Source organism: Periplaneta americana, chromosome 17 (genome assembly GCF_040183065.1).
Source record: "Periplaneta americana isolate PAMFEO1 chromosome 17, P.americana_PAMFEO1_priV1, whole genome shotgun sequence".
Lineage (NCBI taxonomy): Eukaryota > Metazoa > Arthropoda > Insecta > Blattodea > Blattidae > Periplaneta > Periplaneta americana.
The window spans coordinates 812156-835986 of NC_091133.1; the positions used below are offsets into that span (position 1 = coordinate 812156).

Here is a 23831-nt window from a genome sequence, read left to right on the forward strand (position 1 = left end):
TTCGAATTTCAACGAAATATATGTTAGAGCAATATCATGATACAAAAAAGTTGTAATGTATACAAAAACTATGATATATTCGCTAGCTAACAAGCCTTAATCCATTATATCTGGAAACAGTGATATTCCTAGCTACAGTACGTCTTTGGATACGATTTAGGATTACTTTCAGGTCGCGTTTTATTTCGCCGTTCTGTATTTAAATAACGGTTCTCTGTCAGCTCACTTTAAGATAAAATAAGGAATCTAGGTTTTTTGTCATTTGGCGTATTACCTATATATTTAAGCTCTTCAAGTGATCTTGTTTTGCCAAGTCTTGTCATGTTAGGCAGGCATCAAATTTACAATTTTTTCTTTCATGTACACGAAAACCGTCCACTGTACTGACATATGCCCATGTGACAAATCATTCTTAATTGCATTCTTTTCGACATTAGACAAAAGTTAACAGTCTATATACATTAGTTTCCTAGTAAGACGGCGTTAAACGTTTCGGATAAAATATTTTTTTTAAGATAGCTGTTAACTACCTATCCATGTGGTGATAGTTTTCTTTTTATTTTGGAAAGCTTTTATTAAATTAGTTTATTCTTCGCATATATTTCAATCCTTTAATAATTAGTTTCAAATTCTTAGGACGTGGAGAATGTTCATGCATCCGAATTGTTACATATTACTCTTCGTTTACTTCCACTGATTCCTGAATTAGACGATTAATAAATGTTATTAATTTTTATATAACATTATTTTAACACTTCCCGTACTATCAAATAAATTAGGTTTTGAAAGAATAAAATATTACATACTTTTATTCTGAATCTTTTATGAAATAAACACGACAGTGTCCTTTCCAGGTTATTTTCATTTATAGCATTTAATGATATTTTAAGGGTACAAAAATCTTCATAAAGCTTGTCAACGCCAATGTTGAGATGAAGATCATTTACAAATATATCAAGGTCCCCCGAAATGGGTGAATTTTTCAAACATAAAACAGGCCCTTATCTACAATTGGGAATTCAAAATGATATACTTACAAATTATAGGCCACGTGTATAATATTATGTGACAGGTGAGGTTAAGTGTGTAGGGAAGGAGGCACGTTTGTACAGTTTTTCTGTTTACATTCTGTTTTTATTCAATCCATTATCAATTTTTTTAATATTAAATGACAAAGAAATATAAGGCAATGCTTAATAAATATCTCAGTTCGAGACAAGATATTTTTAGTAATATTAAAGACCCAGGATCACTAAAATACTATAGGGAGGTTAAGCAGTTTTGGAAACAGAAGAATATGTTAGACTAAATTCAAGGGAAGAGAGAACAGGAATGGCATGGTGGAGATTAGGTATCTGGAGACTCAAGAATAAAAGAGGGAATGTAGAGAAGGATAAATGTCCTTTGTGTGGAGTAGCTGAAGACGCGATGCATATTGCGTTTAAGTGTCAGGCAACGAATGATTTGAGACACAGTTGGGTAGATAAAAAATTTCTACAAATAAACGCTATAGTAGCTTATAAAAAAAATGAATGGTCACCTTAACGCCACCAATCTGCAGAAATTAGGAAAATTTCTTTTTAGAGTTAAAATTAGATGGGAAAAGAAAGTCAAAGCTCTAACGGAGATGGAATTATAAATGTTGAGTAGTCACACGATAAGAAACTACGAAGAGTAGTCAATGAAGTTAACAGAATAATTCTTAAGAGATTGAGCATAAAATGAAAAAGCTAAGGTAGGAGTTGTAAATACAAGAGCTATACTTATTATTAGTTGTGTATTATTATTATTAGTATTATTATTATTATTATTATTATTATTATTATTATTATTATTATTATTATTATTAGTGTTATTGTAAACAGAGGATGCTTATAGGTTCATTATGTATTAGTTTGTGTTATATTATATTTGTATTGAGAGTGATGGCGGATTAAGAACTGGAATACATCTAATCCGCCATGACGTGAACAAAGATTGATGAAATAAATAAATAAATAATTAAATAAATAAATAAACATCTCAGAATTTTATATTTGCAGAAATTACATACAGGACTTCAATTTCAAAACTTCACAGTCTCAATAACTAATTTTTTTCAGTTGAATTCAATTTAAACAAAAAAAAAAAAAACACGTCAATTTAGATATTGAGGGGGAAGTCACAAACCAGGCTTAATTGCATTTCAGATTTTACCCCTACTCCCCGGCCGCCGACAGTTTGAAATTTCAAATGCCAACCCTATAATTTTATACTTAAAAATGAGAGAGCATTCAATTGTTTATACTGTACATCCCATTTCTTTGTAGTTTATCCTTTTTCCTTCACTGGCAGACCTTGCTCCTTTCTGAATAACTTCTTTGGATAATTCATGCTTTTTCCTAGTGGGTCAATTTGTTGACGCTTTATCAAGTGTTATGGTTATCTAGCGTCTGAGAAGATCAAAGTGATAATGCTAGCGAGATGAATCCAGGGTCCAGGACCGAAACTTTATATATATCCAATCAATATTATGGCCCAAAAGAAATATATTGTCAATAAATTCGTTGTATTAAACTTTAAATATCTTTTCACAGTATTTTAAGTTAATGTTGTGGAGCAGTTCTTAACAATTTTCATAAATTCCCCCAATGTGCCCCACATGACTTTACCAACTACGGATGATTCATTAAAAGCAAGAAGTAATTATTAGATATCTACAATTGTTTTCGAAGACTGAATATATTAGGCTCTAATATAACATAATAAAACTCTTCTCTGAAACGTTCATGATGTCAGAATATCCTCAAGAATTAGAAAAAAAAATTCAAATCTCTTCAACACAAACGCATCCACAGAGTTAAAGACCACAAATTAAATAGAAGGATAGTAGCAGCCAGTACATTAGAAGTCCAGTCTTCCGCTGTCATTTAATGAGAAATATGTGTTGAGATGGTAAATTCAATATGTTGTAATGTGTCACCTTCGGCCGGATTATTATATCAGAGGTGTTGGCGACCCTGAAATTATCATTATTCTTTCTCTCAAATTACAGGACATTTAGGAACTATGGCGGTGTTTTTCATTCACGCAGGACAAATTTGGTATACAAGAATGTGTAATTAGGGCGAGTCGGGTAGTCATACAGCTTTGAAACTGATCACATCCGATTTCTACTATTCCATACTAAAAAGCCTACGCATTTCCAAGGTAATTGACGTTGGCAGTGATACAAGTGTGCAGTATGTGTTTACAGTGGAGGGTGGATGCTCTAGCTTGAATCTTTTAATCAGCAATCAATATTAGCAGAAAACTAGTAATTCTAGTCTGATCCCTTCACGGCCAACTAGAAGAAACTTTGTTAACGATTTAGTCGGCCCTGACCGGACTGTATAACAAAATGGAGGTAGTGTAGGAAACAATTTAACGACCGTCAGACATAGTCCTACGAAATAATGTCTTATTACTCCGAGGAATACCTCACATCCGAGGTGAAATTTGAGGAAGATCCTGTGCCAATATCGTCCGCTGTATTGAAACGTGAACCTGAGGTGAGTGAAGCACAAGGAATACACTGTTTGTTCTTGAATTATTACCACAGTCTACTATATACAGTCACGAAGCTTGGAGTGATTTTTTAAAAATCTCGCGGTAGTTGCTAGCCGCTTGGAGCGCTGTGAGTACTAGGAACAATAGACTGTGCCACAGCATCGTGATCTAATACAGGCCGTAAGGCAGACCAGTTCAAAAGGGATACAACTTACGGGTATATGTTAGTGATGGGCGAAGTTGTTCTTTTCCCGGAACAGTTCCGACTGTTCCGGTTCCGAAAAAATACTATGTTCCAAATAACAGTTCCGAAATAACAGTCACCAGTGGTGATGAGTCGGAGTCGTTGAGTCGTTCAAACGAACGGTACAGTACCCTCCCTCTTCACCATAGACAAATAACACCATGCAGCTCACACTGGAGCACTCATAGGCATGACATAGTACACATTCTTATCTATAGTTGGCACTGCAATGCACATTCGAATCGATTTTGGAAAATTGCTGTGCATGCGGACAGAACTCAAAAGCTTAATGTTAGTAATTACACAGCTGTTGACTACAAGGACAGAATACAACACTTTGTTTTCGTACATAAAGTTATAAAGACATGGTAGCCAACTAAAAAAAAATAACATAACATTTAAAACATATGGTATGTAATTTCTGTTCTCTCTATTACATAATAAAAAAAAAAACAAATCATTAATTTTTATTTTTACTTTTCTTAATGCACAGTTGTTATAATAATAATAATAATAATAATAATAATAATAATAATATATATTACAATTTCATAACTAAAAAAGATATATATTGGCAGTACTGAAACCTGGAAACCCCGCAGTGGGTTAGTAAAATGTTGGAATCGCATCTTTACCAAAGTGTAATTTAAACTTCGCATTAAACCTCGCTCTCCAAATCAGTACTTATATGGGTAGTTTCCAACAAATAATGCTACAACATTTTTGTCGTTCTTGGATAACAGAGAAGATAGCACAAAAACTTGTGTTTGTCAGACTTAACCTCAACAAACGACATACAGACATTGTAACTAAACCACTCATTACCATTTACGACTTTAACCTTTGTATACAATCAGCTGATCAATGAATTAATAATAGTATGCGTACTTTATGACTTTGTAGAATGTTTATAAAACAGAATTAGTCAACTAATGGTGAAATAAACCATAAAGTGGGAATGAATATTACAGATTATTAAATACTTACTATTACATTACAGATGATTGGCCAGTCTTACAAATGTTGATATTAAAGTTCGCGCCACCGCAAGGATTTCAATTTCCATGCGCCCCCCTCCAACCACGTGAGAGTTTCAAGTACCAACTTCATCCAACGAAGTTCCAAGTATAACATAAAGAACAACGAGAACAGTGTAACTGCAGCTGTCGTTGGTTCATCGGAACAAGCTCCGACGTTCCGACTGTTATCTCGGAGTCGGAACATACCTTGTGCAACGCGGCACTGCGAGCCCGCAACAGCTGGGCAAGTGAGCAGCTCGGAGTCGGAACACTGTTATTTCGGAACAGGAGGTTCCGACCTACTGTTCATTTTTGCAACAGTTCCGAGACCGGAACAGTTCCAAAATAACTGTTGTGTTATTTTTTACCCATCTCTAGTATATGTATGTGAACGACCACAAAAATTATCAGAAAATGCAGGCTTTAAATTTCTAAAATATTATAAGGACATCAACTCACTATTCACAAAAATTACAAGGTACCACAACAAGACTTATTAGAACTTAAAATCTGATAAAAGTATAAAAAGGTTGTTAATAATATTTTTCAAACCTGTTTTATCAAAGTATGAAAAAAAAAATCTGCAGTTATATCATTTGGTAACCATAACATTGTTATGGTCTCTCTGATAACTTTAATATTTTTCCTGCATGTAATAAACACTTATTTCTGAAAAGTAGACTACTCTCAGACATGTAGATTGTTTATTTTAATACAATGAATTTTTATTCGTCCTTTATAAAATATGTTAAAATTTACATAATGTTTTGTGACCTAATTTTTCTATTTTAAAAGAAATGGGCATTATTGTAGTCTACCTATTGCATAAATGCAATGTTAAATCAGCGTGCAAAATTTCGGAATTCTATCTCTGATGGTTATGGAGTTATGAAACAATATGTGTGAAAATTCTCAAATTTTGGAAAATTTAATTGAAAGTAAAAAGTGAATTCTAAAAATATTATTAGTAACCTTTTTTTATACTTTTATGAGATATTTAAGTTCTAATAAGCCTTTTTGTGGTACCTTGTAATTTTTGTCCAAATGTGAGTTCATTTCCTTATAAAATTTTAGAAATTTAGAGCCTGCATTTTCTGATAATATTTGTGGTCGTTAACGCACATATACCCTTAACCCGATCACGAAGGGCTGCGTTTCAACCATATAAATTAGTTGGAATGCATGAACAGTAACATATGTTTCTCTAAAATGTAATTCCATTAATCAAATTTTAAAAAATGATTATGAGATACTTCAGACATAACTTAATTTACTTGCGAGTTAAGATGTAATATTATTTATGGTGTGAAAATTACGTTGTTTGTATGTGTAATACCTGCCTTTATTTCGATTAAATATTGCGAAATTCTTGTACATTAATTTATGCACGATTCAATAATTTTCAATTGCACCGCACGGATATTTAGATATGTTGAAATTATAGGTTATGTTTATTGTACCAGTTGCCCCTTTCTGTCTAAATTTAGTGATCTCCAAATCCTTGCCATTGATATTAAAATTAAAGGTTATGTTTATTATATTTAACTTATATTCCTAAAGTCTCAATCATACATTATAATTAAGCATAATGTCATGTATGATACCCCGGACATTCATTTTGTATTTTAATACTAAAATTGAGTACTGAATTATTCTATTTATCTACTACTTAAGAGATGAAGTAACACAATTGTACATACCAGTGGCGGCTCCTGCGTATTTCTTAAGAGGAGGAAAGAAGGTAACAGGACGAAATGACACCTTCTTGAATGAAACATGCTACAAATTAGCCAACATGTATACATGTAAGACCAGGTAGTGTTGGGGTTCGCTTTCCCTTCTGTATAGCAATAATCTGTTCCTGTAAACTGAGTTTCCTAAATTTTCCATAAAATATGCATTCACTTCCATTCATTATTCAATAATTGCACAAATTAACAATTACAAGGAATGCAAATCTAGTCTTTCAGATAAAGCTCCCTGTAAAGCAGATTTGAATAATTTCAAGGGAAAAATTGTTCTGGGGCCGGGTATCGATCGAGTTCAGTCAAGCAATAGCACATTATGCAACGACCCTATAATGGTAGTAATTAAAACGCGAGTATGTTTCTTTATGAAACGATGGCAAGCAAGTGTCATAATTTTCATACGAGCGTCTCAATTACCATTATAGGCAAGTCTCATACGACTTTTTATGCTCGACTATATTTCTAACTCGAAATTATTCATAAGTATTCATGTTATGGTTATGTAAGTGAGGACCGGAACTGACCTGAATTGTGAGATGTGCGCAGACGCGAAGGTATTGATTTTTTCCGAGGCACGAATGTCATTGACCTTGATATAATCTAAAGAATAACGTCAACATTAGTCTTGATATAACCTGGAAATTGATTTAGAATTGAAAAACGAGATGACAAATTCAATTTATTTGAATGTTATTTACAATTAACGCTAATTATTATAGTAACCGAACATAACCTCTGCGACAGTATTGGATTTCCAGCCTCCGTGACGTTTCGCTAATTGTCTTTCGATTGCATATCCGAGAATGATCGATACTTGCGGTTTGATAATGGTACAAAGGTGTTTTATCATTGGGTGAACAACAGAATTATAATGAATAGGTGTACTTTAATGAGGTGCATTAAAGGGCTACTACCAGGTGTATAATTACCACATTTCGGCATGGTCCAGCATAAAAAATATTATGTGCTGACTAGGGAATAATCCAGAGTCTTATTATTTCTATTAGTAAACTACGCAAATATTGTTGCTAATGTAACACAGTGTTGAAGATATGCTAAATATAATGGACAGTAGTATATTATACGAAGTAATGGCCGAAATATTAAATACCTATACACAGTTAACTTTGCATATTCATCATCACAGACGTTAATAGCATGTATAATAAATGTTTTTGCATGAAAATATATATTTTCATATGATTCCTGGCCTTAATCATCGTACGTCATACATCCGTTATGATCAGGCTGTGGCATACGGACACATAGAGAGCAACTTGTAAAGTTAGAAGTCGTCTTCTAACACTGTAATAAATTGATCATTTAAGACGTCTCTCTGTACTGCAGGAACGGAATTTTTCGGATCAGGATGTGACTGGTATAAAGGAGGAATATGAGGACCAGAGCCAAGATCTCACAACTGAGGTAAAATTCGAGGAAGATCCGGAGGTAGTTTCGTTGCCTGTGGTGAAACGTGAACCTGAGGTGAGTACACGGCAAAGAATGCACTGTGTTCTTCTTCCAATGTTTATCTTATGTTTTAATTGTAATGGACACTGTCTTTTGTACAAGACTACCTGCAGCGTCTTTCAGTCTGTGAGAGTGGCAATAAAATGATATATATATATATATATATATATATATATATATATATATATATATATATATATATATACACACATAGTGATTCACGTAAGTTGTGCAATATTCTAGGATGTTATTTCTGGAATCATTCTGATGAAAAATGTTCATATGAATATATTTTCATTTATGAAAGTTTAAGCATTTAAATTATGTACAACAATGGTACTCGGTGTATTATAAACTCATTCGAGAACATTCACGTTAATGCTCACATAAAAAAAATTGTATTAAAGCCAAATTTCAAAGACCCCTCACAATGTCTTTACTCCTCTGGCTGAAGATGTTGAACTCGCTGCCAATGATAGGGGTACATTCCCTCATCGTTCAGTGTTCTCCACACCTACTTTGAGAAACATCTAAGCCCAGTTTCTTCAACCTTTGTTAAAATGCACCTAACAGCGTTAATTAACTGTCAGTTGAAAGTATGAATTGTTGTTAAAAATATTGCGTTTCTTCAACTTTACATTTCACATTTTAACATTCTGTTGTTTAACTCTCTGTCAGGACCAGAGATTTTAGTTTTTTACCATAACCTATAACCAAGTATAGGCTCACGTCTGTTTTCTGAACTCTGACAACTGCGATTTTCGCTTGTTTCCGTTGTTTGATTCAGAGAGAATAGATATTCTCTCAGGTTTGATTTCAGCTTCTTTCCTCGTTTGTATCACACTAGCGTGGAGCGGCGTATTGGTATTGCTGTAATGAAATGGAAAACACTGGAACAAAAAGAAATCTTGGGAAAAATTTCTCTTCGTTCGAACGAAGCCTTCTGCTGGAAATAATTTCGCAGTATAAACCAATTAATGAGAATAAACAAACAACCGGATCTAAGTTGAAAGCGAAAAGTCAGGCTTGGCAGAAAATAGCCTCTACCTTTATATGAAATTGTGTTCTGTCAAATCACAGAAATCATCCTCTCTCTTTATGTATTCATGGGTGTTATTTTCTAAATAATCCAGATTTACAAGTTCAGCATCTAACGCACCAGCCATATTGAATTCTTCTATGCTAACAGAGATTTAAATGATTTAACTGCATGAAATTGGGCAGTTAAATTAACATACGTTTTAACAGTCTGTTAGTACTAACAGTAGTTGAAGATATGCTTCAATTGTTAAGTTTACAGTTAAAATAGAATAACTCACTGTTATAATTAAACAAAGGTTGAAGAAACCGGGCCCTAGTCGTCTGGATGTGTTATTCCCACTCATGCGTGGGCCTTTTTCTGTTTCATTGTTGGCAACTGCAAGATCATATGCCTTCGCAACACAGGGGACTGAAATGTGCGAACTTAAACTATACGTGACAACATACTGTGATCTGGAAATTCTCTTCGATATTCGTCCACTGAATTATTAGCATTCCCGTCACAAAAGCCATGAACATGAATCATATCTGCATACTCGATATTGTCAAATTGTAACGGCCTTTTTGTTAACACACAGGCACTGAATCGCAGACAATGACACACAACGACGGAGATCTTGCTGTGTGCCTGCCTTGCGTATAAGGGGTAGAGTTATCTCTCTGCCTCCTGACGTCACAAGACGCTGTGTCGCCTGTAATGTCAGCTGCACTGGAATGCTCGCAGCACACATGGAAGCATTATTTTCGTAGGAAAGGAAAACCCGAGCTCTGAATCCTTACATGAGAAATGATGAAATTATACCGAAAGTAGCTTTGAAAATCAAGGGATTTAAAAGTGATAATGTATTTTTCTTTCACCTGCAAAAATCTATTTCAGTGCATATAAGTTAGACGATTTTGAAGGCACAGTGACGATATGTAACATTATGTCACTGGCAAAAAAATAGTCGGGAAATTGTTTTAGACTAAACACAGTTTTTTCATCTTCTCGTCAGTAAGATTGAATGATTCAGAAATATCTTGAAGTTCTTCTTCCACAGAGTGCAATAAAATAGCAATCTTTTTTCCTTCAGATGCGTTTTTGTAATAAGCATCTGTAAATGGATTAGTCGGTTATTTTTAATGTTTTCCATTTTAATGTCATTGTCTTGTACATTGGAAGGCCCACACTTTGCATATTTTTTTAATAAATCCGCAGTAAAAAGCATAATTTTATTGCACAAATCTATTGGAACTGACAAAGCAATTGTTAAACTATTTTTCAACATATTTTCCATTGGAATTGAGACAGTTCTCATACCATGGGATCGACAGAGAGAGGTGCAGACGCAGTCAAACGCTGGTTCCGATCTGAGGCGGCTGACTTCTACGACACAAAAATTTATCCCATGGTATGACAAATGTCTCATTTCCAATGGGGGATATGTTGACAAATAGCGCAACAATTGCTGTATCTGTTTCAATAAATGTTTCCATGCAATTCTGCTTTTTTCTATAAACGGCCCCAGGGAAAATCACTTTCCGGACGGCCTCGTAATTGCGGTCGAGTGGCCAAAATTTGTATAAGCACTTCTTTTGACATTATCAACATGGTGGAAGAAAAAAAATTAACTTTTTTATCTGCCCCCATTAGAACGTTTGCTTGTAAGATCACATGAATTTCTTCTTGATTTACCTCTTTTTTTTTGTGATGTTTCAGAAGAACTTTTCAGTATATCAAACCAACTGCAGGAAAGAACGTGTAGTCTACCAAAGGCTGATAGGATCATTACATGAGCAATTTTCATTATGAACAACAAAAAGAACAAACCAGAAGAATTTGTAAAACAAATTCAGCAAAACATAAATTCATATCAGTTCCAGAAACTTCCAAATACTCGTATTTCACAATCAATAATTTCCAGGTCCCACAATGTTCGTTCCCACTCTTACATGACGAAAGGACATTGGCAAAGGCTTGCTTTCGTAGTATGCAGTAGCTCAGGAGTATAATATTTGAGTACTTGCCGGAAGAAACAAAATGCTGGTAGTACGCCATTCAGAATGAGTGAAACTTATAAAAGGAGGGTACGGGTGATAGAGTCAGGTAGATAGGAATGTTTAGGAATGTGTCTTTTTAGACAGTAGTTAAATGGAACAAAAGCAGTTAGCTGTGTTTTTTCACAGTTTCCCTTCATACACATTACTTGTGTATGAAGGGAAACTGTGAAAAACCACAGCTAACTAGCCATCCAGTACAGTCAAAAAAAATATTTAGCTGACAACAGAACAATCCAGATTCTATTTTAATTATAATTTTTTTGCAAAACTCAAAATTTGGGTTTAGTCCAACACAATCTTCAAAATATGCTACAATATATGCACAATAGTATATTATACACAGGACTGGCCCAAATTTGTACGATTAGCTTCTCGTATTATTACAGACGTTCATAACATTAATAAACATTTTTATATGAAAAATTTATATCCGCATATGAATCCTGCCCTATTCATCATGTCAAGCCATTGCATCTGGATATTTAGAGAGCAGGCTGTAACGTTAGAAATCGTCTTTTAATATTGTGTATTAAATTGCTCTTTTAAGACGTCTCTTTGTACTCTCAGGAACGGAATTGCTTGGATCATCATGTGACTGGTATAACAGAGGTATATGTGAACCAGAGCCCTGATCTCTTATCAGGGGTAAAGTTTGAGGAAGATCCGTTCGCTGTGGTCAAACGAGAACCAGAGGTGAGTGCAGCACAAGGAATGCACTATGTGTTCCTCCAGTTTTAAATTGTATTTAGATTGTAACGGACACTACGTATTTTCAAGAGTACTTGCAGTGCCTTTCACTTTATAGTGGAGACAAAAACACTTATCACTATTTACTATTACAAGTCATGTCATATTCCAGAGAAGTAATGTTGAACTGTTATATCTCGTTTTATGTTTTGCCAATTTACATATTCCAACAGTGCATTTGAAAAATATGTTATTCTTAAGGATGCTAATACTTGAGTTTGCTTTAGATGTATGTGCGAACGTTATCATCTGCCGTCATTTATTGTTCAACCATTCTTTTCTTTAAGTAGGTTATTTTACAACGCTGTATCAACATCTCAGATTATTTAGCGTCTCAATTTAAGTATTAATGTATTTGCAATATATCTTTTGTAGAACATCATTTTACTCGTAGAGAAAATATATTATCTAAATTTAAGATTAATTATATATAGCTTATTTTGAGTGCATTCCAGAATAGGTTCTGATATATATGTGCAGGCAGAGCATTCTTGAAACTACTGTTTATTTTATTTACTCTTTTAAGTTACTGAGTTCACGAGATAGTCGAACAAATTTTCTATCTACAGTGTAATGATCATTCTGGTCATAGTAAAGGAATCTTTACCTACTGGAGCTTAAGTATAATTTCATAGTACATGATATTGCTTGGTAGAAATGATGGAGGTAAACTGGAATAAATTAGTCAGTATTAACATTGTTATCCACATATACGCAGCATTTAATTATCATTAGAATATGTTTGTAAACTGGTGGTATTATGAGCACAGAAGTACTATTGAAAGAAGGCTGAACCAGACCATTAAATACCTAGTAATGTAAAAGTTACCTGTTTGAATTTTTTTCTGTGTTTATCCTTTAAACAGTTGAGAACAAATGCTGGCTAACATTCGGCGCCAAGTTGGTGATCGGAGGATGCAATGGTGGCTCTCGTGTTTTTGTTTTCGGACATTAATCGCCTTATCATCACCGAGGCCTCTTCGTTCTCTCCTCTTTTTCATCACTCTATTTCTCTCTGCCAGCCACCATTGCACCACCGCCACCGTGACGGGATTTAAGAATGCCTGACAAGGCTTCATTCATCTTCCTCTTCTAGTTCTTATATCTATTATTAGATTAAGTTTCTTAGGCTTATAACTCCTGTCTCACCAGCGGGGATATTTCCTATCTCCGTGGTCCTGTCCCACGGTTTCGAGCGCGACTTCTGACTTGTGTGGCCCGACAGGGCGCCCAGCAACGAAGCAATATTGGACCCTTCATACTGCCCCTATATGCAAGTCTAGGTGCCGAGCCCGGACCAGTAGTCATGTACGCTCACGTAGAGCCCCAATGGGGGCCCAGGGCGATTTAGACGCCCCGGTGACCGACTCTGCTCGCCAGGGCGGATATATCGCTCCGACATGTTACCACTGACGTATGGGTGTCGCAGTGTAATCAACCACAAGTCGCCTGAAGCTGCGTGTGGTCTCGGATTGCTCCGGCTTTGGGAGGTGGGTCGGAGTTAGCCGAGTAGTCAGGTGAATTCCGAGACCGAAAAACAATTTTTATTTTCTACATCACCCAAACACCGTATTCTTATTTTCTAATATATTCATAAACCCTTCTACAGTGTTTAATAGGAGGGCTCTTTTATTCACTAATCATAAAAATGTGGCCACTCACGTTTTTAGTTCAGTTCATTTCTTTTACTTTATTCTGCAGTCTTAGTTCTACAAAAAAAAAACAACAACAACAAAACGGGAAAGCATTCATTTGAATAATTCCCCGGCCCCGGAACAATTTTTCCCTTCTAATTATTCAAATCTGCTTTACATGGAGCCTTACCTGAAAGATTAGAATTGCATAATATATACGTCACTGTGTACGTTAACAGAAAACCACAATTCCAAGTCACACAGAGATTGTGTGCACTCGATGTGGGTCTCTGGCGTTTCGTCAGCCCACGCGAGTTGTGTGGATATAAAGGCAAAAGTTCAGACGGTGTCGGGTAGAGTTCCCGGGTAGCTCAGTTGGGACAGCGCTGGTACGTTCAACCAGAGGTCCCGGGATCGATACCCGGCCCCGGAACAATTTTTCGCTTGTAATTATTCAAATCTGCTTTACAGGGAGTTTCACCTGAAAGACTAGATTTGCATCGTTTATGTTACTTAATTTAAATTGTATTTATATAATTAAAATGCGGTCATTTTGGTCCAGAGAGCAATCATTTGGTGCAATGACAATTCCTTTCACATGTTTCTTAATTGTTATTAGATGCAACCATAGTTTAATGAAGATTGACATATCATTTAGTTTTAATGTGTATACTTTGTATTACTTGCTATATGTTTCAGAAGTTACTATAATAACATTGTAGAATTATGTCCATCTAGAGAAACTACACTTTCCAATGGTGAAATAATAATTAAACAATTAGCTTCCGATATTACTTGATACAAACACAGAAACATTCTCTTAGGCTATGTTTAATAGCTTTCGATTGTTGTTGTCCAAGGCCCCTTATAGACGAAGTCATTTGTTTTTATTTCCTTACAGCGCCTTAGATGGTGTTGTTATTGTAATTTTAACACTAATTTATCTCATTAAATATCAGTCCTAACAAAATTTTGTATAGAATAAAACTTTCCGGAAATTATTTTTAAAGAAACGTTTGTTATGTAATATTTTTCATGAAAATCAATAATAAGCGAGATATTTCGATTTATTTAATTGAGGCCCCCTTATAACCCCCCTTTTAAATAAAGTATTTTGAATGTCTTATAGTCTAAAATCTAAGTTACAACGAACTTAATTTGTAATCCAATTTTCATATAAATCGGTTCAGCCATTATCGCGTGAAAAGGTAACAAACATCCAGACAGACAGACATACAAACAAAAATTACAAAAAAGCGATTTTAGGTTTCAGGATGGTTAATTATACATGTTAACACCAATTATTTTTGTAAAATCGAAAATTACCAGAAAAATTTTGGCTACAGATTTATTATTAGTATAGATGAGAGTGCCGCAGGATTTTAAATTACACCTTCATTGTGCCACATGTTGAAAAAGGTAAAAAACGCTTTTTTATAAGGAAAAGAATTTTCTCATGAAAATTCTGCCCCAAGATTTCTGTTCTTTTAGCTAAACTCCGGTAGCGCTAATATGACTTAAACGGAATTCTGTGGCATCTAAAATTGATGTTAATGAAAATGCGCTATTTTTCTGTTTTATTTGGACCGTGTTTTTAGGAAGAGCAGAGTGACTTTGACACAGTGCATGTGGAGCCAAAGGTGGAAGTAATATCAGAGGACGAGATTTCCATAGAAAGGTGAGTGTGGTGTACTAGTCTTCACGTAGAGATTTCATTATGTTTTAAGTTTTCGTTTACTTGACTGTCCCAGAGCAGCTTCTGAATCATCCAGCAATAATCAGTCGTCATATTCACATCCACTTCCCTTGGTATCTGGTTTCCATAAGTACTGTTCAAACTTTGCTTCATGTTCGTCACGAATAGTGCCTAAATTTTGAGGAAAATAATCTAGGTGAACATGACAGAAGTGGACCTCCACACTCATATTGCAGCCCAGGGAAATATTTGAACTACCATTTTGAGTCCATTCCAACGTTTTTCTGTCAATTGCTCAACACTTTTACAGTCAATGTGTAATAGAGATGGGAAGTCCGATTCATTTTGAAGAATCGGTTCAGTAAGAATGATTCCCTAAAATGATTCGTTCATTTGATTCACAGATGTTCCAATACAAGTATGAACGAATTACACACTGGAACTTCATTTCTATTCAGCGATACCTTTCGTTCGTTACTACGAAATTACTACATTACTTACTTCACGTTCACTTTTTGCGCACTAGATGACAGCACATTGCAATTCACTGCATTAGTGGTAAATTAACATGGTTGTCCACTGTTGCAAAGTTGTATTAAAGACATAAACTTAAAGAGATAGAGAATTGGGTACCTGTATATAAAATAAGTTTAATATCTCCTACATTATGTGACTGTATTGTAATGTTATTAAGTTATAATATTTAGGCTACATAATCATTAATCAGGAATGATAAATAGAGATAAAATAATTAAACTGGTCACAGATTTTACAGTTTGTACACCAAAAGGAAGTTGAGAAAATTTTAATAAAGCATAAAAATCCAGAAAAATCTACTTAATTGGTGTGTGTGTGTTTTCTCTATCTCTTTTACATTTTTTTGTCTAAAAATATTATACAAATGGTACAGTTTATGCGTTATGACATTCACAAGATTTGTTTTTTAATTTTTCTGTAGCCTAACTTGATATTTTTAAACTTATGGTAGGCTACATTTTCTATATTTCATAAATGGTTAGCGATTTTGTCTTATTCTGTCTAGGGCAAATATATTTTTAAGTACGTGATAAGGAATACTAGCTGTTGTATCCATGTGATTAATTTAGACGTATGAATATGAACAAGCTTGTACAAGTTTAAGACCATCATAATTGGATTGATCTGGAATGGTACAAGTAATTAAAAAATAAACAGTTGATATAATGCGAACAATTTTATTTTCTACCAGTTTTAAAACATTAATGAAATATATATTCTACATTAGCAATTCATTTATTATACCCAAACATGGATGGCATTGACAACTTAAATATATCGTTCTATGCGATTAATAACAGTTGATTTTAACAAAGTTCCTCTACCTGCCACCAGATGTCGCAAATATCGCAGCGTATGAAACAAGCACGTCTGTTATTACTGGGCGGACAGATAAAAGTAAGGAAAAGGCAGTTGATTTTGGACAGAGAGGTTTATTAAAAATAAAAGGTAAAAAAGGTAGCGAAAGTTCACTAACGATTTGTAATTCTTATAAAAAATCATTGTACATGTGAAGTCCGAATTGTTGAAACATTTCGATACTTGCAACGTTACTCATAAATTGAGGGGCTTAGAATAAAAAAAGCAGGTAAGTGACAGAAACCTAATTTTGAGGATATTACAGTTAAAGTTCTACATGCAATAAAATATTTTACACTAGTTTGGTGAAATGTTGCCCATATAGCAGCACTGCAGCACTCACCTGATTTTATCCCAAAGAAACATCGTTTTGGGCTATCACAACACGCAATTACCTCAGTTTTTTAATGTCACTTACCTGCTTTTTGTTCTAAGCCTCGCAATGAATTACAAGCTTGTATCTCTAATCATAATGTACCTCCTCATGAAAATAGTTTTTTTTTTTAATATTCAATAAATTGAATGTGTATTTGTTGCGACTATTTTATAGACTGATATTTTATTTGCTTCAGTTTTGCAGCTACGAATGACAGAAATGTATCAACAGATTTAGACAGCCTTGCACTTGAAGACAATGAGACTGTGAATGAAAAACTGAACAGCCACTTGTCCAAGGACGTAAGCAAGAGAATTTTCAAATGTGATGTTTGTGGTAAAGGCTTCCCTTTATTGCGTCATTTAAAATCTCATAAACGTACGCACTCTGGCGAGAAACCTTTCAAATGTAATGTTTGTGGTAAATTCTTCTCTCAGTCGTTTAGCCTAAAAAACCATGAGCAACTGCACACAGGCCAGAAACCTTTCAAATGTGATATTTGTGGTAAGTGCTTCTCTCTGTCTATTTACCTAAAAAAACATGAACGACTCCATACAGGCTGGAAACCTTTCAAATGTGATGCTTGTGGTAAGTCTTTCTCGCATTTGAGTTCTCTGAAAAAACATAAATCTCTGCACTCTGGCGAGAAACCTTTCAAATGTGATGATTGTGGTAAATGTTACACGCAGGCGATTAATTTAGAAACTCACAGACTTCTTCACACTGGCGAGAAACCTTTTAAATGTGATGTTTGTGGTAAAAGTTACGCCCGGTTTTCTACACTGAGAAAACACATACTTCTGCATACTGGCTTGAAACCTTTCAAATGTGATGTTTGTGGTAAATGTTTCTCTTTGTTGTGTAACTTAAAAGCTCATAACCGCACGCACACTGGCGAGAAACCTTTTAGATGTCATATTTGTGATAAGTCATTCTCAGATTTGAGTACTATGAAAAGACATGAGCGTACACACACTCACGAGAAGCCTTTCAGATGTGATGTTTGTGGAAAATCGTTCTGTGAATCGCGTAGCCTAAAAAGCCATGAAACTGTGCACTCTGGCAACAAACCTTTGAAATGTGACGTTTGTGGTAAAGGCTTCCTTCAGTTGGGTGACTTAAAAATGCATGAACTTCTGCACCAAGGCGAGAATCCTTTCAAATGTGATATTTGTGGTAAATATTTCTCATCACTGACTAGCCTAAAAAACCATGAACGTCTGCACAGAGGCGAGAAATCTTTCACATGTGATGTTTGTGGTAAATGCTTCTCTCAGTCGTTTAATCTAAAAGTCCATAAACGTGTGCACACGGCCGAGAAACCTTTCACATGTGATGTTTGTTTTAAGCCTTTCTCGCAGTTGAGTTCTCTGAAAGTACATAAACGTGTGCACTCTGGCGAGAAACCTTTCAAATGTGATGTTTGTGGAAAATGCTTCTCTCAGTCTGCTAACCTAAAAAACCATCAACAACTGCACACAGGCGAGAAACCTTTCAAATGTGATATTTGTGGTAAATGCTTCACTTTGTCGATTGGTCTAAGAAACCATGCGCAAATGCATTCAGGCGAGAAACCTTTCAAGTGTGATGTTTGTGGTAAATCTTTCCCGCAATTGAATTCTCTGGAAAAACACAAACCTGTGCACTCTGACGAGAAACCTTTTAATTGTGATGTTTGCGGTAAATCCTTCAATTACTCGAGTAACCTAAAAGTCCATGAACGTGTGCACACATCCGGGATACCTTTCAAAGGTGATGTTTGTTAATTTTACACGCAAGCCAGTCATTTAGAAACTCACGAACGACTGCACAAAGGCAAGAAACCTTCCAAATGTGACGTTTGTGGGAAGTGTTACTCGAATTCATATTACCTAAAATTTCATGAACGCCTGCACACTGGCGAAAAACGTTTTAAATATAAAGTTTGTGGTAAGGGTTTCTCGATGTCCAATAACTTGAATAGCCATCTGCTCCACAACGCAGGGAGAAACCTTTTAAATCCAATGTTTGTTGAAAATAGTTCGTGGATTTGGGTATCCTAAGAAACCATGAACGGCTACACACTGGCCAGAACCGTTTCAAATGTGATGTCAGTGGTAAGGATTTTACGATGTTGGGTGGTCTAAAAATAAATCTGCCCTGGCACACAGTTCGAGAAGCCTTTTAAATGTTGTGTTTGCTGTAGGTGTTTCTCAGTTTCAAGTGCCTTGAGAGTTCACGAAGACCTGCACACAGGTCAGAAACCCTTCAAATGTGGCGTTTGTGGTAAAGGTTTCACACATAAGGGTACCTTAACAGGCCATGAACGCCAGCACAGGTCGAGGAGACTTTAAAATGCGATGTTGGTTTTGAGTGATTCTCTTACTCAATAGTTATAAAAGTTATGAAATCTTGCACACAGACGAGAAACCTTCTAAATGTCAGAGTCAAATTTGTTTAGCTAGTAAGTATAGCATAGGTATTGATCTACGGAAGCTTATATTCAATTAATCTTTGTAATGCAATTTTTGTGGTAAAGGTTTTTCACTGTCGTTTAGGCTAATAGGCTTTAACACTTATAGGCGAGAAGCCTTTCAAGTCTGACATCTCTGAAAGGTGTTCATTTACTAAGACTATTTTAACTATGTTCCATACATAGTGACGAAAATATGTAGTAATGCGATGTCTGTGGAACGTATTTTCCTCAGTTTTGTAAACTAACATGTTTAATCATCATCCACAATAAACCGTTAAAGAAAACTTAAACGAGAACGGATATGTTGTTAAAATACATATATTGAAAATTGAGAATTCGCAATTAACAAAAAACAATCACTCCGTTGCTCTCATGTAGCTATTTCCTCGTATATTTTCTAGCTAGGAGACTAAAAGAACTCAGAGTGTATCTGACCAAATTACCATTTAAATAGAATTCTTGAGAGATTCTGTGTCATAAATTTTGAAGAAGTTTAATCTAGGTTTGAGGAACCGTTTTCAGAACACAATGAGAGTGATAATTGGAGGAAGAAGAATAAAGTCCATACGATTTGCTGATGATACGGCGTTGTTAGCAGAAGAGGAAACGATACTAATGGATATGCTAATGGAGCTAAATGACAGATGTGAGCAGCAGTATGGGATGAGGGTAATAGAAATAAGACGAGGACCAAACCTGCGAATTCTAAGTGAGACAGTAGGACAAGTGGACAGCTTCAAATACTTTGGGTGTACCTGTACTATAAGTAGTAACATGAACTGCGGCCAGGAAGTGGAAAGAAGAATAGCAATGGTAAAGGAAGCTTTTGATAGAAAAGGTAGGACCTTCTGCAGACCTCATGAAGAACTAAGGAAGGGACTACTGAAGTGTTTTGTATTGGGTGTGACATTGTATCGGGCAGAAACATGGACATTACGACGAAGTGAAGAGAAGCGAATAGAAGAATTTGAAATGTGGATATAGAGAAGGATGGAACATGTGAAGTGGCCACACAGAATAAAAAATGAAGCTGTGTCGGAAAGAGTGGGTGACGAAATAATGATGCTGAAATTGATCAGAAAGATGAAAAGAAATTTGTTGTGGCACTGGCTAGAAGAAACTGCCTACTGAATCAAGAACTAGAAGGATGTGAATGGGAGAAGAGTTCGAGACAGGAGAAGGTATCAAATAATAGACGACATTAAGAAATGTGGATCATATTAGGAGACAAAGAGGAAGGCAGTAAATGGGAAAGATTGGAGAAAGCTGGGTTTGCAGTGAAAGACCTGTCCTTCTGCAGAACACTAAATGAATGAATGAATGAATGAACCTTTGTATATGTTAATTGGTTTGTACTCATGAAAAACGCCAGTGTTCATTTATGCACATTGTTGTTTCCATTGATGATTTGTTGTGGATCATAAAACATTTTTGTGGTCATGTGGTGTACTTGTCAAAATTTTATTGAAGTAATTAAGTAACCGTAATTGTATGTATTTATCGTGTTATATCTTATTTGTACTGCTTCTTTATGACTGTGGAAAAAGTGATGAAATATCAAACAGGGTGAAATGAGGCTTTGTGCTACAAGATTAAGAAATATAATGGGCTATGTGAGCTATACTGCACTAGGTATAATGAGGAATAAATTGAATGAATATGAATATGGAAACAGATTATTTGCTTCAACTCTTCCATACAACAATTAAAAACCTGTACTTATTCAACTTTCCTTAAAATAATAAAAGGTTTTTAATTCCTTGAAGTAAACCTTCTGCTCGCACTAAAAAGTGGACAGTGCGACCGATTTTCCATATGATAGATTTTGTCCTGGCTGCTTCATGGATGGAGCAAAGGAGAGCTGAAAAGGCAGATGCAACACCCAGCAGAGAAAAATTGGATTTTCTGGATTTCCGAATAGAGGTAGCACATTCGCTTCTGAACTCCGTGATTCTACCTGAAGATGAAGATGGAGAAGATGATGAAGAGAATAGAACCTCATTTGGGAAGCTGCCTCTCAAGAGAAAAACCATTACTCCTCTGCCACATGATACTCTTCGTAAAAGGAAAGCAGATCATATGCCTGAAATTCCAGTGAATGTGAAACCTTCTCGTTGTCGACTACCAGGTTGTGATAGTCCCAAATGTAGAATCATATGTTCCACTTGCAAGGTGTTCTTGTGTTTGAATGCTAACAGAAACTGTTTCAAAATATTCCATGATTTATAATATGTGTAGAATCATGTGTTCAACTTGCAAGATGCTTTTGTGTTTCAATTGTAACAACTTTTTTATGATTTATAATTTCTACTGCCTCATTTTGATCATCACCTATAAAATTTATTTGAACGTATATGTATTGTGCTCATGTCTGTGTTTGGGTGATATAAAATGATAATGACACAGTTGAACATATTTCCAGATTATTCTGCATTTCAATTTTAATTTTCTTTATGTAATTAGTCCAATGTTCTTTTCGTTAAAATCTAAGACCCAATGAATGTTGTATTTTTTTCTTCCTCGTAAACCAAGAATTGGTTTAAAAGTCTATCATTCCCATCCTTGGGTCCGAGGAGGTTAAAGTAGTGAAAGGTTTTTAACTTCTGGAAGAAAACCCTTCATGTGTGAACCATTATTTTGTCACATATCTTAATTTTCAAATAATATATGAATATTTTATAAAAGGTTTATTTTCATCCTTCAGGTAATCCATAATATGTCGCAAGCCCCTCTCTTCTCGGCTGAAAGTTTGCTGATACAGTTAAAGGCTGCAGAGAGGAGTCGATATTATCCAAATTCACTTTCATTCTGAAAAAACCAATCTCGGTCCACGGTTCAAGATCACTGTATATTTGTTGTAGTCATCACTTCTCCAGGCTTGTCGCGATGGTTAATTCAAATTTGAATGGAATGAATAATTTGTTAGCAATCTTTCACTGACACACAAATCTTTTTCCGAGGAGACTACATAGAACCTTCTCCTTTCTCCATCTTTTTTTATTGCATTACAAGCATGTTGTAGCAATATCATGATACAAAAGAAGGTGTAATGTTTACAAAAACCATGATACATTCAATGAAAGCATTGTTTGGTAACGAGCCTTAGTCTATTATATCTACGGTTGCCAGGTGTAACTATCGCCAAACCCCGAAGATTTACGATGTCTATAAAATTAATTGTTATTACTATTATTGATAGTCATTATTATTATTATTATTATTATTATTATTATTATTATTATTAATTTATTATATTTCACTTTGTATTGTAAGTTAAAGGATCAGTTAAAATTTCAACAATGTCGCATTTGATTTGACAGATAAATTAATGCTTGAAATCCTGGAAAAAAAAAAAAAATACGTTTCCGACAAGTTCCTTAATTTTAATGCCAGATTTGCATATTTAAGAAATTTACTTCTCCGTAAAATAAAATCCAATCATGGTGAAATTTTTTGGGCATGGCACAAAAAAATATGCTCTCTCAAATGCATTTTACTTAATTTTTTCAGATCCTTGTATAAAGAGTTATAAAATTATTGCAGATTTCAGAAGTAGATGTAGGTCATCCCACGTTATTTGCACATGACAAGTATAGTAATTACAGCCAATAACTCCAACACATTCAAATCTTCAACAGAGGAAATTCTCTTCAAATTATGTCACTGGTACTCAGTCAATAAATTAGTATTAAATTGTAACAAAACTAACATAATTCAATTAATAATTTAGGAGAAAAATTCGCTCTGACGCCGGGGATCGAACTCGGGTCCTTGGTTCTTCGCTCTGACCACTGAGCTACGCCGAATTCAATCCACAGCACCGGATCGAACATTCCTCCTACAGTGTTATTTTCCTTTCGTGGCCTGACTCCAAGTTCCGCATATACATTGACGTTTATATTTCAAGTAAACTGCCATTATACTAGGAGCGCACTCAGCTGAGTGTAGAACTGTAGAATTTTTAAAAGAAGTGATTCAATACAAAAATTCTGATGGTGAACATCCTTTTTTCAATTTTAGATTCTTGCTTTTTCTGTTGTAATGCTGCCACATTCAAATGTGGAATTGGAGCCAGTTTTAGCCGGTTAATATTGTGAATATTAACATTATGTGAATATTAATGTTAATATTATCAGTTTAGGTGCTTCTCGTTTGATTGTTTCGTTTTAGTTGTTGTTTCATATTGTTTGGAATTATGTGTTTGTTTTTGTTTATTGTGTTTTTTACTGTGTTGTGATATTGTGTGGTGATATTGTGATGTTGTTTTGCTTGAAATATGTTTCTATTTTGTTGTGTAGGTCTTGTTTGTGTAGGATTACCGTGCAATTTCCTTTATCTGCTTTGATGAAATTTAGGTTATGTTCTTGTTGTTTTGTCTGCAAGGTGTTTATTGTTTTGTGTTCGTGTATGTCTATTGTGGGTTTGTTTATTTTGTTTA

General features: G+C 34.9%; 1 protein-coding gene across 2 annotated transcripts; it reads left to right on the top strand.

The window, feature by feature from the left end:
- The first annotated feature begins 2195 nt into the window (after positions 1-2195).
- LOC138693283 (zinc finger protein 665-like) lies at positions 2196-22556 on the top strand. 2 transcript variants are annotated; one of them, XM_069817140.1, is made up of 5 exons: positions 2196-3530; positions 7887-8024; positions 11658-11783; positions 15070-15149; positions 17135-22556. In XM_069817140.1, the coding sequence occupies exons 1-5, from the start codon at positions 3435-3437 to the stop codon at positions 18702-18704; spliced, it is 2010 nt and encodes a 669-aa protein (XP_069673241.1). In that variant the 5' UTR covers positions 2196-3434; the 3' UTR covers positions 18705-22556. The 2 variants fall into 2 exon arrangements, with proteins under 2 accessions (XP_069673241.1, XP_069673242.1); XM_069817141.1 differs by having other exon boundaries at positions 2229-3530; positions 17143-17284.
- Positions 22557-23831: the final 1275 nt, after the last annotated feature.

What these genes read in the sequence shown, in the direction of transcription:
- LOC138693283 (XM_069817140.1), top strand. Translation starts at nt 3,435, where the DNA reads ATGTCTTATTACTCCGAGGAATACCTCACATCCGAGGTGAAATTTGAG. An exon ending in TGGTGAAACGTGAACCTGAG is followed by an intron (nt 8,025 to 11,657) that starts GTGAGTACACGG and finishes TTGTACTCTCAG; the next exon opens with GAACGGAATTGCTTGGATCA. An exon ending in GACGAGATTTCCATAGAAAG is followed by an intron (nt 15,150 to 17,134) that starts GTGAGTGTGGTG and finishes TATTTGCTTCAG; the next exon opens with TTTTGCAGCTACGAATGACA.